Here is an 18980-nt window from a genome sequence, read left to right on the forward strand (position 1 = left end):
TTGTGTAGGCCACCATATGCCGTATTTACAGAGTGTGATCTTTTATCATTGACTGTCTACATTGTCAGACTTTTGTCCTACAACTAAGAACGCATCTCATGTTGCTTGCCTGCACACTTCTGTGCTGACTGTGTAGCATTGTCTGGCACACGATTGTAGTGGGATCCATCTAAATCACTTCACATAGATATATAATTATACTCACGCACACACAAACTTTTGATTGATGAAAAATGCACTGCTTTAAAGAAATTTGAGCCTATATAAAACGATAAGCTGCTGACAAACCGTGAGCAAGCATAAAAACTGTGTCTATACCAAGTTTGTGCAGCTGTTAAACAAACTGCAAAAAACGGGCAGCTTATAAAAATACATCCAACCTATTGCTTTCTTTTCACCATCAATTAACACATTGAATGGAAGCGCCACCTGGTGTCTGTCTTCCCTCACTGCAAAGGATAATTAACCAACAGCTTATAAAAAAAGCTTAGCGTTTCTATTTTGCTGTGATTTGGGCTGCTGTGAGCTCACTCAGCTGCTACACGCTCAGCTATGCCTCGGATCCATAAAGCATGTATCCGGATGGATATATGTGAATAAATCTGACTGCAGTTTCTTCCTCTCGACTGACAGTCCCAAAACAGCATGTTGCGAGAACTGATGCTTTTACCTTGTGTATTCCCAAAGCCTTCTAAATTTTGCAGCCGAACAACCAAATGATATGAATTATAAATCGTTTCAGTGGGAGAGATTTCGTCGGTAATGTCTTTGAAGGCTCACAAAGGAAACAGGCACGATTCCTGATTTTTGGTGTTTACTCAAAAGAAATCACACAAAACAATGACAATGAGAAACAGGCCTAAAAGAATGAGAAGAAGATTACATTTTAAAGGAAATGCCCATGTGGTCTGCAGCCGTGGTTGAGGTAACACTAGTATCAGTTTGGACGGCTGAAAAGGCCACGTGTTATTATGGGTTTTTGCATTGGATAAACAGAAAATCACCAGAGATGTTCAAATAAAAATAGTTTGTATAATGAACATTGTATAGTAAAATACAGAGTCCAGTACAGTTTACAGTAGGGTAGTGGAATTACAACTAAATGTGGTACAGGGACATTTGAAAACACAACAGGAGCACCATTCCCTCTTCCATTGTACTAATATAAACGTATTCTGATTTTAGGACATTTAACCTGGTGGCTAGGTGAGTAGAGGCCATAAGAACACAGCACAGCAGATCGCACTGAATTTTCAGACATTGCACACAAAAGACGCAGCGTTTAATATCGTTGGAAGAGTAGAGTCACTGCCAGCAAATTTTCTCTGATGAAAAGCAGAGCCAATAAATAATATACAAACTTGAAAGATGTGAGATAGAATGTCTCTCAGATTTCATTCAGATATCTTGTGAGATTATACGAGCCTAAATATTCTGTCTGCTTGGTACATCATAAAGACACAAACAAGCACTAATAAATAAACTTAAGTACTTCTGATTCGGGTCTTCCAGTTTCTCTAGTTCGTGGTACATTTCCCGTCTCATTTCTCTGTCTTCCCAGCCACCATCTGCCTCCTCCTGCACCCTTCTCCTCCATCTCACTGTCTCCTCCAGCGGTTTTTGGGCTTCTCCTCACATGCAGGGCCCTCACAGGTACCAGGGAGGGGAGGCGGCGGTGTTGTTGCAGCTTTCGCAGGGGCGGGTGCATCTGTCCTCTTGCTAACGCTGCTGAGCAGAGCCGGGAGCTCGTGTGAAATGGCTTTCTCGAGCTTCTCCAGCAGGCAGCCTCCAGTCCAGCTGCAGTGATAGGAGAGCTGCTTGAAGTTGGAAATCGGGTTGACCCCGAAGAAGTCCTGGTAGGCCTCCTTGTCTGGCAGGTCGAATTTGCTGACATTGGTCTTAGCCAGAATGGACTTGAAGATGTAATACTTGTCGGGGTCATTGACAATGTCTTGGAACACCTCATGGGGGTCACCAAACCAGCCCAGCTTATCGTAGTAGGTCTGGAGGTAGCGATCCACCAGCAGAGTGTGGATGCGCACACGGATGGCGTGCTGCCGAATGAATGCGATCTTGTTCTCCATCTGATTTTCAATCACCTGCAAGGGAGGAGGAAGAGAAACGAGAGAGAGCGGGTGATACAAAACAGATAAAAGGACCAAACCGAAACAATGAATTATAGATTACTAGCACGAACGTGTGCTTTGATTGCAATGATACCATCATGAAGTCCAGTAGTACTGAACCAACAAGTAGACTTCTGAAAAAGTCTGAAAGCTCATACCCAACATCAGTCCACTTAATATGACATATATACTGCTCTCAGTAAAACACAACCTCCTCTCTGTAATCACACAGGTTTAAGCTGTATTTCGGTAATTCTTTTGCATCTGTGCTGCCACACTTCTCACTTAAAAGATTTGCTGCTGCTTTTTGCTTCCAGTGTTTCAAAAGCCCCCACTTCTACTCCAGCATCCACCTGAAAGCTAATTCCAGTTTAATCCTGCTTATTAAACTAATGAGTCAACAAAAACTGCTGTAGAAGTTGCACCTGGTTGAGGTCCTCCAGCAGTGAGATCTCCTCCTTCATAAACAGCTCCCGGCTGGTGTCTGGAGCATAGGCGTAAGGCCAGAAGGAGCTGACGTACACTCGAGGAGGTTCGGTGACATTGATGAGCGGTGCCATGCTCCAGAACAGGGCTCCGTAGACCCTCATCAGGTTCTGGGTCGAGAGGCTGTCTGCCTTGTTGAGGATGAGGCGGATCTGTGATTCACGGCCCTTCATCTGCCGAAAGAGCATCTCCAGCTCACCTCCCACATCCAGTTTAGTAGGATCAAAGACCAGGAAGATGAGATCAGCCCGATCAATGAACCACTGGCACACCTCATTGTATGGGTATCCTGAAGGAAAAAGAGGACAATTTATGTGTGTTTTAGAGTCAGAAAGCTTCAAGGAAACCTCTCATTGCATCCAGAAGATAAACCAATCAGCATGCTTTTTATTAACAGCTATTCTTTGTTTTCTGTGAAAGGCTTAGTTAAAAAAAAACATAAAAAACAAATAACTAGCAGAAAATATAGGTTTAATAAAGAGTGTAGATATCCGATAGTGCTGTATACTGATTTAATCCAACTCTCTCTATAAACCAGTGTGGAAATGTCATTGTAGTGGATCACCCCAGCAATAACAGCCTGCAGTTACATTTTACATGTATAATTAGAGAATTAGAACAAAAACACTAAATATTTCATCAACTGCTGCACTAATAGAAGAAATGTGACCATCACCTCTTTCCTGCTGCTTTCGGTTTTCAATGATGCCCGGTGTGTCGACTATGGTGACCCTCTCCAGCAGCTTGTGTGGCATCTCAATGCCGACCAGTCGCTCCAGAAAGTTCTGGCCGAACTTCTCTAGAGGCGAGAAAGGCCTCGAGCTATCTGCCGCCATGACGATGCCCTCTACACTCCGAAACTTCTCGCCGTGCATTATGACAGTGTACTCGGAGGTCGTGGGTTCAGCACCTGTTGAAATGATGGAAAAGGAAATGCTTTATTAATTTGATTAATTAACTTGTAATAATAACTTGTTAATGCAAAATAACTCCAACATATAATTTTAGTACTAAAACAAAATGCTTGTCTAATGTTTAATGACTGTAAAAATAAACTATTGTTTAAATGTTTAACTAAACTTTGAGCCTTGTTTGTAAAATGTTTCTAGACAAATGTGTTCTTAACATGTTTAAAAGAAGGGATAAAACTTTTGGTAGATATTCAGGGTTGTTTTATTTGTGTCATACGGGCCAAAGTGGCAATGAACCTTCCTTAATAATGAAATAATATATAATATGTTATATAGTCTGAGGACATGTTGAAACTCTTGTCCCACTGAAAACATCGCATCCAGGACAACATAATCCACTTTCTGGGATTTCCTCACCTGGATTATTGAGCATGCATCAAGCTATTATTATTACTATTAATACTATTCTGTTTATTTACACTGTTACATTATAGCTTCAAGTCAAGATGAAGCTGTCACTGACAAACTAACAATCATGCTTTATCTGTATGAACCTGTGTAGAGTTGCTGGGGGGTGCCATGAAGACCCAGCAGATAGTTGATCATAGAGGACTTGCCAACGCTCCAGGGTCCCAGAAACAAAACCATGGGCTTGGATGTGACCTCGCCCTCTGAGTATGTGAGAGCCAGACATAAAAAAGAAGGATGAAGAAAAAAGGAACAAAGACAAAGACAAAGAAGTCATTAAACACATCAAACCCTCCTCTTTCTTGTTTTTGAAAAACTTAAACTATGCTACTGTTTAACTACTGTTTTTTTTTAAAACATCTTTCCCTCCTCGGGTGCTTACTAGAGCTAATCCTGGTTTCTGTCATTTTTCAGGCTTGCTTCCAGAACAAAATGACTGGCTGTGCTTCAGAAGCTAGTGAGGGTGACCTCTGCCTTTACAGCTTGCTAGCATCACCCTTTGAAAAAAACCACTTCAACATATTGATATATTGATATATGTTGAAGTGTCAAAACTCATCACTAAGGGTACAGGAAAGGTCACCAAATGTTCTCTTTTTTGGGGAAAGAGTTAACAGTAAATCCACAGCTGCAGCCATCCTGCTCATGTCACCACACCACACACTGGTTGTTTGGTTTGCCAGTATACAGTGGGTATGCACCCCTGACACTTTAATTCAGAGCAACCCAGGTCAGCAAAGACTTTCAAGAATGCTAGAAAGTTTTGAAGGTGACCACTTAAAGTTTTGGTAAATCCCTGTGATTATTCTTTTGTGGCGTCCTTGTCTTTAAATTAAAACCTCCCGTTGGACAAAGGAAATACCAAAATGAATGGGGACATTTAATTCAAAGCACATTTATTCTTCCCTCAGAAAATAAACTTAGAAAACAAAGCATAGAATCTCTTAATATAAAAGACCTTAATGGTACACTTTGTGATATATACTCACCAATGTAAAAAATAATAATAACAATAATAAATGAAACTACCTTTGAATTGATTGTAATTGTGTACTTCCATTCTGGAACACAAGGTGTCCCAGAATCACATGGCACAGTGTGAAGTCTCGATCCTGCTCCTTAGCATAAATAATACTCCATGCCCTGAAGTGCTATGGAACAAAGTTGCAGTGCTCCTGGCCCACACAATGTTCCCTTTAAATTTCAGCAGACAGAGTCCTTATTGTGCTTCTCTGTGTGCCTGGTTTGATTAATGTCACATCTTGGCTTCATATTCATTTATAATTATGACTTTATTTGTACTTCAGTGTTGCTGTGCTGTTCCATTTCATTAAACCAGGCACTGTGTACATGTGAACTGATAAAGGAATGTGGGTAGGGTGTGCTGCTTTGGTTTTACACACCACAGTAAACGGCTGGAAAAGCAATGTGTTGAAGTCGTGTCGTACGCTTTGTGTTTCTTTTGACAAGTTACCAGAACTGTGGCTTCTGACTGACATTCACAGCAACAGTATTTCTGTGACAGGGAAGCATGTGAAATTCTGATTTCTAACGGCCTGAAATTAAGAGTGAACTTTATAACACAAGAGGCCGCTGCTGAAGTTAAAAATAGACGTGAAGAGATCATGACCAACAGTTTCTTCCCATGTTGCTAATGTGGACCTGTAAAACCTGTTTGTGACTGTACAGACAAACTGTTAGTGCTTTGGTAAGTGCAGTTAAACTCCGCAGGAAGCTAAATCACCTGTGACTTCATGCTGCCTGAGCTCATTGTACTTGAAGGCTTGCTCTACTGGCTTGACGGCCTTGTGGTAGATGTTCAGCAGCGTCTTCACGGCACCTGGAGGGGAGTAAAGGAAAGACAACCTGGACAGTTGGGATGGTTATGTAAAAGAGCATTATGAATGCTCTTACTACCCTTTCTGACGACACCAATTGCTCCTGCTGTATGTGATGAATCGGCTTCTTAAAGTTTACTGAATGGATCTGAGGTGATTAGGGGCTGGCTTTGCTCAGCTCTTTGGCCTCACCGCAACAAAACAATCTAGCTCAACAGAACAGAGGGGCTTTTTGTGCCGGGGACAGAGTTAGGCATTTTCACTGATTAATCACCTTCCCTTAAGACACGTCTGCGCACGCACACACACACACACACACACACACACACACACACACACACACACACACACACACACACACACACACACACACACGCTCACATAAAGGCCTCAGGACCCAGACATCGGGAAGCAATTTTCAGCATAGTTTCTGCAGAAAAAAAACCTCCAAAATTGTTTCAAACTTCCTTTCATATGCATGCAGAAAAGCATCTGTTTTTCTTTTCCACTGACAAAGTAGCTGTAAACATTCTCCTGCATTTTTTCAGTACATGACTCCAGGCGTTATTTCTGCAGCAAAAGTCTGAAAGATGTTTGAAACAGTGTGCAGCGTAGCAAATGCGCTCACTGAAGAACCAGCTTTTTATTGAGAGGATGTGTTTTATGGGAGTTTTAAAGAGGGGGATTCTTAACCGCCGCTGTTCCTTCCTTACCTGAGAACTCTGCTGATGGTTCAGCAGATGCCAGTCGCAGCGTATCCTCAATGTGGGAACGGTTCCTCAGTGCCACGCTTAATGTCTCTCCTTCTGTGCATTTAAATTGGAAGAACCAGCTGTTTAGGTTAACACGTGACAATTAACATGGAAAAACAGGCACACGGTGACAGCAAGTAATCGAATTTTATCTGCGAAAAATATACACAACTGCTGACATGGTGGGAAAACAAACGTGGACTCAATGTAAAATGTCCTAAATTGTTATGTCATGCTGTTATATATCTATCTGTCTATTCCTTTCCACAGCTACTCCCGGCTGTTTATTTCTGTACCAGAGATTGTTTCTGATTCCTCTTTAACTACACACAGTGTCATATTCTGGGGATTTGGCATGTGCACAAAAGAAAGAGAGAAGCCGGATACCATAGACCTTTGCTGTCATTTCATGACCTGTCTCAGTTAAATGCCCAGTGACACAAATATCTCATTACCAAACAGAATTTATGTCATAAGGCACATTTTATATACACAAAACACAAAACACAATGTCTTTATTAAAGTTGCGACAGACCAATAAGCTGCCAAATAAGCAAATTGCACATTACAGCGTTTGTAAAAAAATAAAAATCAAAATCTTTTCATCTCCTCAAAGCTTGGGTTGTTTTCATTTATCAATAGATTCTTTTCTGGGTGCTCCACCGAACATTTCCAAAGGGTAAGCATGAAATGTTCCAGTGAGGCGTTCTTTAAATTAAGGGACTCATTTTTCAATTTTTATTTCCTTCTTGTCAGAAGCTCGATGAGAAAATCAGCAGGCATGTCATAGTAAGCGACTCCAAGGCTGAAAAATGAAGCCAGAGCACAAGTGCCAAATATGCCAGGTCCTTAAGTGGCCACTTGAGTCTGCCTCCAAAAGTGAGCCAATGTGAAAAAAGGCCAACTTACAGTGAAATGAACGTGTTTCCAATGGGTTAAAAAATGTTAGTCTTGTAGATAATTTACCCCTTCGTAACAAAAGTAAAACTTTTACATTTTTCAAATATATTTTTTTGGCTTTTTAGCCTTTGTTGCAGTAGGACAACAGGAGAGAGACCAGAGGTGAGATTCAATCACAGGCCTTCAGCTTTAACCTTATGAACAGTGTGAAGACTTAAAGTTTAGTAACCGGAAGCTTTGATTGACAGGTGGTTGTCACCAGAAACTTTTAAAGCAGTTTTAATGTAATTATCCGACTGGCTTACTGTGTGGCCAGCAACCCACAGAGTCTGTGGAATATTTCGGTTTTGCAGTCATGTGACTGCTAACCATGTGAGAGTAACTTGTTTGCCATTTTAGATGTGTGACCCTGTAAGGTTAAGTGAATAAGGTCCCAGTCAGACCATCTGGCAACCATCGGTCATGTGGGGATAATTTATATTCCCTGACCTGCAAAAACTCTCACCAACTACTATCTGACTTTCAACAACAAAGCGGAAACAGAAAATGTGCCTTCAGCAACTCCCAACTATTGTGTGCATGATTTCACTTGAGAAACTGGTGCCAAAGAAGACAAAAAAAGTCACACGGATGCCATAAAACTTCAAAATACTGCTCCACAAACCAATGGATGGTACCACAATGCCTATAGTCACCATCTACATACGATTTTAGGTCTGAAAGCTAAAAAGCTACAGCTATGAAATGACTAGAAGATCAGCTTAGCACAAAGACTGAAAATAGATATAGCTACACTGGTTATATAAAAAATAATCTCCCTAATATCACCCATAAGGTCCACTAACTAAAACCATAAATAATGTTTGTTTTATGCTTGCAAGCGAACAAAGTCTAAAAACCACATGTCGTTGCTTGCATTGGGTTCAGTTTCTCTCCCAGCTGGCTGCACTTTCATATTTAGTCATATTTAAATATGAGATTTTTGTCAGGGTTCTCATCTAATATTTACAAGCAGGCAAAGAAACAGGTCTTTTTCATTTAGGATTTTAAAAAAAAGACAGCATACACCCCACCAAACATGATGAATGAACAAATTAATGAAGTGGGATCAGAGTAAGAGATTGGAATCCCTTTAGGACTTTGCCTTCCTCTTTTATAGTAGGTGTCAACACCCGGATACCAGATAATGACATGCTTCCTTAATCACAGAAGCACCAGCTGGATGGGGACAGATTTTCTGTAACACGATCCCTCCAAGTCTACTTGCAGGTCAGAATGAAGACAAGACATTTAGCTCTGGTTTCAGCAAAAACATACAAGTCACCTTGCTCTTCTTCAAAAAACTCCCCCAAACAAATAGATTTAAATAGTCAAGAAGCTTCGCAAGAAGCGTGTGGAAAAACCAAGGCGCAAAATAACTGCCCATGAACTGAGAAAAGTCAAGCGTGCAGCTGCCAAGATGCCACTTGCCACCAGTTTGGCCATATTTCAGAGCTGCAACATCACTGGAGTGCCCAAAAGCACAAGGTGTGCAATACTCAGAGACATGGCCAAGGTAAGAAAGGCTGAAAGACGACCACCACTGAACAAGACACACAAGCTGAAACGTCAAGACTGGGCCAAGAAATATCTCAAGACTGGTTTTTCTAAGGTTTTATGGACTGATGAAATGAGAGTGAGTCTTGATGGGCCAGATGGATGGGCCCGTGGCTGGATTGGTAAAGGGCAGAGAGCTCCAGTCCGACTCAGACGCCAGCAAGGTGGAGGTGGAGTACTGGTTTGGGCTGGTATCATCAAAGATGAGCTTGTGGGGCCTTTTCGGGTTGAGGATGGAGTCAAGCTCAACTCCCAGTCCTACTGCCAGTTTCTGGAAGACACCTTCAAGCAGTGGTACAGGAAGAAGTCTGCATCCTTCAAGAAAAACATGATTTTCATGCAGGACAATGCTCCATCACACGCGTCCAAGTACTCCACAGCGTGGCTGGCAAGAAAGGGTATAAAAGAAGAAAAACTAATGACATGGCCACCTTGTTCACCTGATCTGAACCCCATTGAGAACCTGTGGTCCATCATCAAATGCGAGATTTACAAGGAGGGAAAACAGTACACCTCTCTGAACAGTGTCTGGGAGGCTGTGGTTGCTGCTGCACGCAATGTTGATGGTGAACAGATCAAAACACTGACAGAATCCATGGATGGCAGGCTTTTGAGTGTCCTTGCAAAGAAAGGTGGCTATATTGGTCACTGATTTGTTTTTGTTTTGTTTTTGAATGTCAGAAATGTATATTTGTGAATGTGGAGATGTTATATTGGCTTCACTGGTAAAAATAAATAATTGAAATGGGTATATATTTGTTTTTTGTTAAGTTTATAAAGCTGAGCATATACATCTGATATACAAATCGTAGGGACATCATGTTTTTGTACCTTTGGATTTAGACTGTGAAGGCTCCTCTGGAGTCACCTCCTCCACTGCCTCTACTGTAATTTCCTCAGTTACATCCTGCACTCCTGCTTCCTCAACCGACTGTGGTGTTATCTCCTCTGTAACAGCTTCTGGGTGAACCTGTGGAGTGACTCCTGGCTCTTGTTGCTTTTCTAAAATCACTCCAGCCGGAGACTCTGCAGTGACTTCTGGTTCAGGTTCAGTATCTAAACTATCTGCTGATACTGTTTTTGGTTCTTCTATCAGTTCTGGCTCCGTTTCTTCAGACTCAGGGTTGGTTTCAGGAACCACCACTGGTTCCTCTTGTGATTCTGATTCGGTCAATTCGACCGCCTCCCTCTCAGCTGCATCCTCCACATCTGTATCGTCTTGCAGGACTGTTTCCACAGTTTTCATTTCTACAGAAGCTTCCTGTGTTTCTTCCTGTACGTCTTCATCTTCTGATTCCTCAGTCTCTTTAACCGCATCTTCTCCATCAGTATCCTTAGGTTCAATCACTTCTTCTTCCTCCTGGGATATTCCATTTTTGGCTTCTTCCTTGTCTTCCTCAGCCACAGCCAAAGTCTCCTCCTCATTTTCAGGAATAGGTGGATCATCTACTGTCTCCTCAGCTTCTTCATCTGATGTCACTTCTTCTTCATCTTCTTCTTCACTTGCTGCCACCTCAGTGGAAGAATCATTTTGTGGTGCTTCCTCTTCCTCCTTATCCTCTGAGGAGGATGGGTCTTTTTCAGCATCTGCAGTCGATGGGGCTTTGCAGGGATGGCACACGGCCCTCTCTGGGGCTGGGGTGTCGTTGGAGGAGCTCTGGCTGGAATGCTCCTCTGATGTGTCACAGCCACAGGAAAAGAGGTCTCCCTCTGGCCGCTGGAGCTTCAGACGCATCCGAGGATCCTCATCTTGGACAGAGGAGTCTGTCAGGAGATCTGAAAAGAGAGGGAAATATGATTTTACAAAAGTTTACCTTTCAGCATGACAGAAACCTTTGAAATATCTCTGACAGCAAAATTTTGTAAAGAAAGAGAAGTGATTGTCATCTCAGACTTTGAAAAGGTGCAATGAAATGCCTCACATTTCATAGTCAAAAATCACTGTTATGCAATTCGCTTCAAGTAGAGGTGTACAGACAAGTTCACCCTTGTTTGCTACGTCAGCGTTCGACCTGCATTCAATCAGGATGCTTGAACAGAGCAGATCACAGGTTTATCACCTCTTGGATTTCTGACTCAGATTTCAGTTCCTTGAATGGTGAAATGAAGGAATGGACTATTTAAGGCTACAAACACTGGACAGTGGCAGAGGACGCCAAACAGAAATTAATTCATGTAAGGGTACACATTTTTGCTCACTTGGTGTTTTTAATTAACATGAAATTTCTGGCCGAAAGTGTGAATGAATAAATAAGTTCCTTTGTTTCCTGATTTTCAAATAAATTCTATTATATTATCATTAATAAGGACAAATAGAAGCATCACTTGATTAGTACTGAATCAAAAACTGTGATGTATGCCATTCAAATCTTCTGTTTGGATGATTAGGCAGCGGAAGAAAACTGATAACCTGACAGGCTGCAGCAAGACCAGGTATATAAAAAAACAAGGATTATTTGCAACTGTAGAAGAGACCAAGAAACATGCTGTTTAACCCAAACATTGCCTTTCCCCACTAAATAATGTTTTCTTAACTTTAAAGCCAAAGATTTGTTCAGTGATCGATGATAAAATGGTTTAAATGTTTCTCACAGGTCAATATGACATTATTAGCAGAGACTACACCAAGTTGCTCGCACCCGTTCAGGTAAACAGACATCAGCATTGTTCTACAGTTACCGTGGCTTCTAAACAATCATACCTATAAACAAGCTTCTCCCTCTACATTACACTACATACATGTGCGTGAGATACGCTTCACTACCACAGTGACCAGAGAGCACAAGGCCACGACCTCTGTTTAATTATAACTGCGCGTGAGGAGGAACGCACAGTGGTACAACGTGTGATGTGAGGGAGTTAAATACATGTCTACGGTTCATGTTACACGATGGGGTCAGTGTAATGGATGAAGACTAATAGCCTCAGGCAGCTGTCATGGTTATTAGATTGTCCTACGCTGATAAGTAATTTGTGATAATTTCATTTACATTTTTGCACAAAATACTTCCAACATAAATGTATTTAAATTCTACTAATTTAATCCAGTGCATGAATTATTTTGCTCGATAAACTTTCTTTGGTTAGACTCACAATCTAAAGCTTTATATTTCCGTTTCACTGTCACGGCTTACTGGGACACTTGATGAAATGAAATCATTATTATCCAAACTTGTTTCACTTGCGCTGTTCCTGTTTTGACAAGTTAAAAGGCTGCTGGGGGGAAAAACTGTAACAACAGCATAAAATCCACAACACAGGAAACTTTCTCTGTTTTGCTGTATCAGGATTGGCTAGTTCCAAACCTCTGAATCAGTGTGCACATCCAAGGTTAGTTCATGAAAGAAAATCCAGATGCTGAGTGAGCCAAACTACCAGGTTAGTATCAATGCAGATGCCTTTCCATTTCGTCTCTGTGGGCAAAGAGTAGTGCAGCTATCGGCTACTTTCTGTCTAAAAGGTGGATGTGAAAGTAACCAGTAGCTCCCTCCTAGTCAGGTATACTTGGACTTTAAGCTTTGATTTATGTTTTCTTTACCCTATTTTAAGACCTTGAATCAAACACCACACATGAACTTTATTCTCATGATGCTGCTTATCACCTCTTGGAAGCTTCATTAGCTTATTACCTACTGAGCTGCTGTCAGCATCTGTGACCAGAGAAGGTTTCTAATCCCACAGGATCCTCACTGTTCACGAACTATAAAGGTTATAATTTAAAATGTTTTGGACACTATGTGCTGGAACTCAGTCCATTCATACAAGTGAACACAACAAGATTTGTTTCACTGGTCCATCGCTAAACATGGCTTTGATGCACAACCCACTAACTGGCTTCACTGTCCAATCCTCAGCTCTAACACACAAAAAGACTGAAAATCCCACAAACAATTCCTTTCGAAGCAGAAGAGTCTATTGACTTTATCACACTTTCTGAGTGCGATTAGCATCAGAGAGACAGCATTTGGATGCGAAGATGCTTCCTCGCTGTTACTGAAGGAGGCTAAGTCATGCTTGTCCAGACTCTGTCATTTTGGGTGTAACAAGACTAATAAAAGACATCTTGGCCAGACTTAAGTGCACGATGGGTGTCAGCAAATGAGTGACTCAAAGAGAGGGGATTAGTGAGAGGAAAAGTGAGGAGGGTGTATGGTTCAGAGATTCTGATCAAGCTTGGGGGAGGTCTGGATGCCGTCCATAGACATGTTGTTACAGCATTGTCTGCATAGTAACATGAACAGCAGCAGGCGCTGCAATCCTGAGTTTAGTTAGTGAATGAAGGTTTCCAGAGTTAAATGACATTTCACACCAAGGTCATTGTTTAAAGATCATTCACTAATTATGTAATACAAAACAGATTAAATATCCGCTGTTTTTGTCATCTGATCAATTATCAAAGCGTATGTACCAAACATTTATTTGAAATCCTTGATATGCTAATTTAGTGGAAGGCTCTTTATCACACTAACTGCTGAAAGTGCATGTTTAAAGAACCTGGTATTTACATGTAGTTTTTAAAACTTGCAAACACTGCAGCGACGCTGTCTGAACTTCATGCACACGCTATTCTCGAAACTGCTGGTCTCAAGATCACATCAAGCAGGGAGATCATTTTCTGCTGTGCTAGTTGCCAGCAGTGGCCAAATTAAATTAAAGTTAACATAATTAAAAATGGGAATGACGTGCCAGTGTGAAAGGAAAAAAATATGAGACATAGTATGTGTGAAAATAATCCCCTGTGCTTTCAGAGACACAGCTTTCCAATATAAAAAAACATTTAGAAGAAACCCAAATAAGTGTTTTTCTCATTTTTATAGCATTTTTTACAGCATAGCTGTGAGAACGGTAATAAGGGTCTGCTGCTGGTCTGCTGTACATATTAGATGGATGTAGCCACTTTTATGATACCCATGGGTTTGTGAAGTCCTCTGCTGAAACCTCAAACTCATCATTTTGATTCAGTTTCTGAAACCAGGCTTGACGAGCAAGGGTTGCATCACCTACTCATATACACTTGATGTACATCAGGGGTGGGCAACTCCAGGCCTCGAGGGCTGGTGTCCTGCAGGTTTTAGATGTGTCCTTGATCCAACACAGCTGATTTAAATGGCTAAGTGACCTCCTCAACACATCTTGAAGTTCTCCAGAGGCCTGGTAATGAACTAATCATGTGATTCAGGTGTGTTGATCCAGGGTGATATCTAAAACCTGCAGGACACCGGCCCTCGAGGCCTGGAGTTGCCCACCCCTGATGTACAGGGTAGCTATGAGCTAAAAGTTACTGTTGTTGTATTTATTTTACTTTAGATAAAAAGTGAGCATCATGAAAAAAATTTAAAAGATTTCCGACCATAAACTCATCAACAAAGGTGGCCTCAGTCTCACAGACCAGCTGGCGACCATCTGATAGAGAAAAATGTACAGAAACCAGTCACAAACAAAGTGGAAAAAAACCCCTTCCTTGTGATTGCTTTGGCTGCTAGCAGATTGCCTGTAGGCGATGCTGGCTGGTCTGCAAACACCTACTAACTACTAGCTGGGTGGTAGCAAAACTTCAATAAGCACGATAAAAACTTGAAATAGAGAATATTCACCTTCAAGTAAAAGTTGTGCCTTAGTACTATAGGCTAGACGTTTTAAAAGGTTCAACTTTTACTTTGAAAGCAAATGGTCTCCATTTCCAGTTCGTATTGCGCTTTTCACAGTTTCACTACCACTTGCTTGCAAGACAAACCAGCGTCTTTCATGGAAGCTCACTGCGGAAACCTGCTACAGACAAGAGCAATCGCAGGGAGGTTTTGCAATTTTCACCATGTGATTGCCAGGAACCTCTGGCAACCACTCCCCAAATGGTCTTTTCTTTGGATACTGATGGTTAGCCACACAAATATAAAGAATGGTCTTTGTGACTGGAGCCTTACTAAGGTCATGAATACAGTGATCAGTGGTCCAGAACAAAATATATGGGATTTAGAAATAAAGCTTCTATTGTATTAATCTTAGCAAACTAATGTGCTATTGTGATATTAGTATATTAAAAACAATAATTTAATAGGTAATGATTCAGTTTGTAAAGCTATCAAAATCAAGGAGCAATGTGCTCCTAATCCCTGCACCGCCGGCTGCTGCAGTGGAGCCTGGGCAGACCGTGGTGTTGTGGGGATAGAGTGGGACAGGTGCCTGGGTGCTGGATGGTACAACTTTGAGACAGAAATAGTGACACAATGAGTCAGAGGGTGAAAAGAAGGAGGGATAATTCCACTCCTATTTTCAGGAAGTGTGACGCTCTTCTTCTCCATGTGATTCTCATGAGGCAGGCCTGCATCTGTGCTGCACTATTACACGCAGCCCCTGCAACAGTGTGCAACGGCACAAAGCTCTTTTTAAAGACCAAGAACAATAAAAGCATCAGTGGTGAGATCAATGACATGCAGCTATGTATTGCACTTTGAGCATAACAACCACAGTTATTCGCATACAGGATGGAAGGACTGTTAAATTTTGGGTCGATATGTGTGTTTTTCTTTTGTTCTTCTTCATTCGAGTCCTGACATTGGCAAATGCCATCTTATATGCTAGAAGGCCACCAGCAGTTAACAAGTACTTAAATACATCATTTAGCATCATCTTTAAACAGTTAATTAAATACAGTCATTTAACCCTCCAAAGACAGCGTGCTTTCTGTTAGCAACTCTATCACCACAGTTTATTTTCATTCACCTCGACTTTTAATGCCCCATTATGTAATTTTAAACAGCCCAACTGTTGGGCTTCTCGGCTCAGGTCTTATATTCCCTGTGCCGAGCTTCTCGTGCCTGTTTTAGAAGGAACATCCTGACTGGACAGCGCTGACTGGAATGACAGATTAGCGGCTCTGCAGAGTGGGAGTGGTGAAGCTTTATTGAGACATTAAATCAAGTACTGACTGTCTGTGCTCATGTATGACTTTATGATGAGTGAGTCACTGTATGTGACTATTTACACAGCGCAAATATGTGAGCATTTCTGAAAGAGAGATATACTGATCCCCGGCTTTGGTGACTACAGTATCTGATGACGACTTTGTGACACCTGACTACAGCAGCTTGTAGGGGCCAAAATGAAACAATGCAAGGGCAGACAAGGGTGTTCCTGGCCTGAACTTTAGTAAAGAAATCAATTAAAAACAACTATAACGTTCTGAAACAACTTTCGCAACAAGTTTGATTAAGTGTCATGCCTATATCTGTAAATCCTTACTCGGGCACCGCACGGTGCTGTTAATGCAGATGATTTGTATTTGTATTTTCAATCACTGCGTTTACTTTGGATGCAGAAGAGAACGTGATTCTTTGGAGTATGTCCAAGTTACTCCGTCAGTGCTGTCACTGTGTTCCTCTGGAGGGCACAGAGAATAAGCAGCAGGCAGGACAGTTTCCATCAGCTGGAGTCACACCTCAGCCCTGACATTTCCACTTACACAACCAAAAATTCTGCACTGCACCACAGAAGCATATAGTACACACCTAAAAGTCAAACCTGAGAATGCATTCAGTTAGCAGTGACCCCATTATAGTTTCATGGCTCAAATCATGATAATAATAAATAAAGACTATTAAAAAATATTTAAAATTTCCATTTGTTGTTCGTTATCATTTCAGTTTCCAGCAAGATGTGCAAAAACCCACATGCTTAAAGACACAGGCGAAATACACCTACAGCCATCTAAATGTATTGGATCAGCTGGTCCATTTCAAACATGCCTGCTTGAAGTACACACCCATCAAGCGGTTTAACAAAACTTAGACATTTTGACAAAATCCCAGCTTCAACCCTCCACCGTACCTGCAGCAGCCAAGGCCAGAAGAGACAGCAAGCAGCACACAGACACCACAGACTTCATTTTGGCTGCCAGGGACCTGCCGCTCATCTCCCTCAGCTATATATACTGCTCTAGCTGAAGGTCAGAGGGCATGCCAGTGAAGGGGGGGGGCAGCAGCTGCACCCATGTCGGCCATTGTGTGTCAGAGCAGCTGCCGGTTCTAATCGGGAATGTTGAGAGAAGAGGGAGACTAAGTGATCATGTTGTGCTTTGGTTTGCAGGCTGTAGAAAAGCACCTCGGAAAACTGAAAAAGAAAAATTCAGAAGCTTTACATTTTGATGAGACAAGTTTTTTTTGAGTCACATTTATAGTGCAGCAGTAATGCCTTTCATTTGCTTCATTGCTTTAGCTCAGATTAAAAAACACTGAATGGATTACCATGGGTTTGGGGGCAAAAAGTAAGTGGCCACTTTATTAGGTACAGTCATGGAGTCACGGAGGTCCTGGAAACATTCCTCTGGGATTTTGGAAACTTTTGTTTCCGAACATCGCTCTACTGGATTGAGTTCTGGAGACTGTGGTGCACATTTGACTGCAGTGAACTCATTATGATGCCCAAGAAACCAGTTTGACATCATTTGAGCTCTGTGTATGGTGTGTTTTTCCTGTTGGTAGCAGTCATCAGATGACTGGTACACTGTGGTTAGAAAGGGATGGACACGGTTGGCATCAACAATGATTTAAACAGCACTCATTTGTTATTAAGGCGTCCAAAGTGTGCCAAAAAAATATCCCCACACCATTTTACACCCCCACCAGATTGAACTGCTGATAGAAGGCAAGGTGAATCCAGGGTTTCATGTTGTTTACACACAAATCCTGACTCTGTCATCCAGCTGACATAGACCTTGAGACTCAGACCAGGAAACATTGTTCCAATTTTCGTGAAGCTGTAACTGTAGCCTCGGTTTTCTGTTCTTACATGACAAGAGTGGGATCCAGTGTGGTCTTCTGCTACTGTAGCCCATCTGCTTCTAGGTTCAATGTGTTGTATGATCAGAGATGCTCTTCTGCATACCCTGCTTCTAACAAGTGGCTTTTCAAGTTACTGCTCTCAAAGCAGTCTGGCCATCTTCTGACATCAATGGGGCATTTCTGCACAGAGAACTGACACTCACTGGATTTTGTCCTCTTTGTCAAACTATCTCCTGTAAACCCTGCAGATGGTTGTGTGGCAAAATCTCAGAAATACTGAAATACTCAGACGAGCCAATCTGCCACTAATAACCAACCCCTAAAAGTTGTGTCAAAATTAATATAATTCATTTGAACTTAAACATTCAGAAAAGCCACTCAGATTCACTGACTTCCTTCAAATAGACTACAAAGCTCTTGTACACTATGCATCTTTTAATGGTGCTATAAAGTTATTTTAATAGAATGACAAATAGTACTGTCCTACTACAAATACGTAGTGGACTGCATTTAAATCTGTCAAAACAAATAGTACACTACAATATTTTATCATTTTTGCACGTTGTTGCAGTGCACATGTGTGTGTGCCACATCTTCTATCACCAATTTGAACTCTGCGCAGCAGTAATAGTCACTCATTGTCACCACCTGGTGGGCAGAAATGGTCGTATGTATGAATAAAAGCAACCAAACAGAGGGAGTGTAATAAAAAAGTACAAATTTTTATTTTTTCGTCTTTACAAAGGCCTGTTTACCCAAGGTTTTTCTTTTTTTTTTTTTTTATAAACAAAATATAACAGCTTCTCATCGACCTGGACTGATGCAGAACAAAAAACAAAACTTAAAATCACAATATAAAAGGCTTGTCACTTAAAAAATGAAAAGCAAGACAAATTAAAGATTTTGAACTGCGTCACAGCAAAGAGCGTATGGGGAGAAAAACAAAACAAAACAACCCTTCCTGAAAGCTGATTCAGGCATTAAAGAACAGCAAGTGCTTCATATCAAATATGTCAAATTCCACCAAAAAACAGCAGTGCTGCAACACAATGTACAGAAACATTTGGGCGTAAGAGTTTCTCTGACCAACAACAGCCCAGATTAAAATCAGGCTGTTGTCATATGT

The 18980-nt window shown here is 41.4% G+C and overlaps 1 protein-coding gene across 2 annotated transcripts; it reads right to left on the reverse strand.

Annotated features, from left to right (window-relative positions):
• Positions 1 to 797: 797 nt before the first annotated feature.
• On the reverse strand, positions 798 to 18428 carry LOC120716885 (sarcalumenin-like). 2 transcript variants are annotated; one of them, XM_040004577.1, is made up of 8 exons: positions 16902 to 18428; positions 9909 to 10853; positions 6543 to 6632; positions 5736 to 5831; positions 4078 to 4194; positions 3289 to 3522; positions 2552 to 2901; positions 798 to 2099 (listed from the first exon to the last, which is right to left on the reverse strand). In XM_040004577.1, exons 1-8 carry the CDS (start codon positions 16984 to 16986, stop codon positions 1599 to 1601), a joined length of 2418 nt encoding a protein of 805 aa, XP_039860511.1. In that variant the 5' UTR covers positions 16987 to 18428; the 3' UTR covers positions 798 to 1598. The 2 variants fall into 2 exon arrangements, with proteins under 2 accessions (XP_039860511.1, XP_039860510.1); XM_040004576.1 differs by having other exon boundaries at positions 6543 to 6635.
• Positions 18429 to 18980: the final 552 nt, after the last annotated feature.

This window comes from Simochromis diagramma, unplaced genomic scaffold, assembly GCF_900408965.1.
Source record: "Simochromis diagramma unplaced genomic scaffold, fSimDia1.1 OVJJ01000487.1, whole genome shotgun sequence".
Classification (NCBI taxonomy): Eukaryota; Metazoa; Chordata; class Actinopteri; order Cichliformes; family Cichlidae; genus Simochromis; species Simochromis diagramma.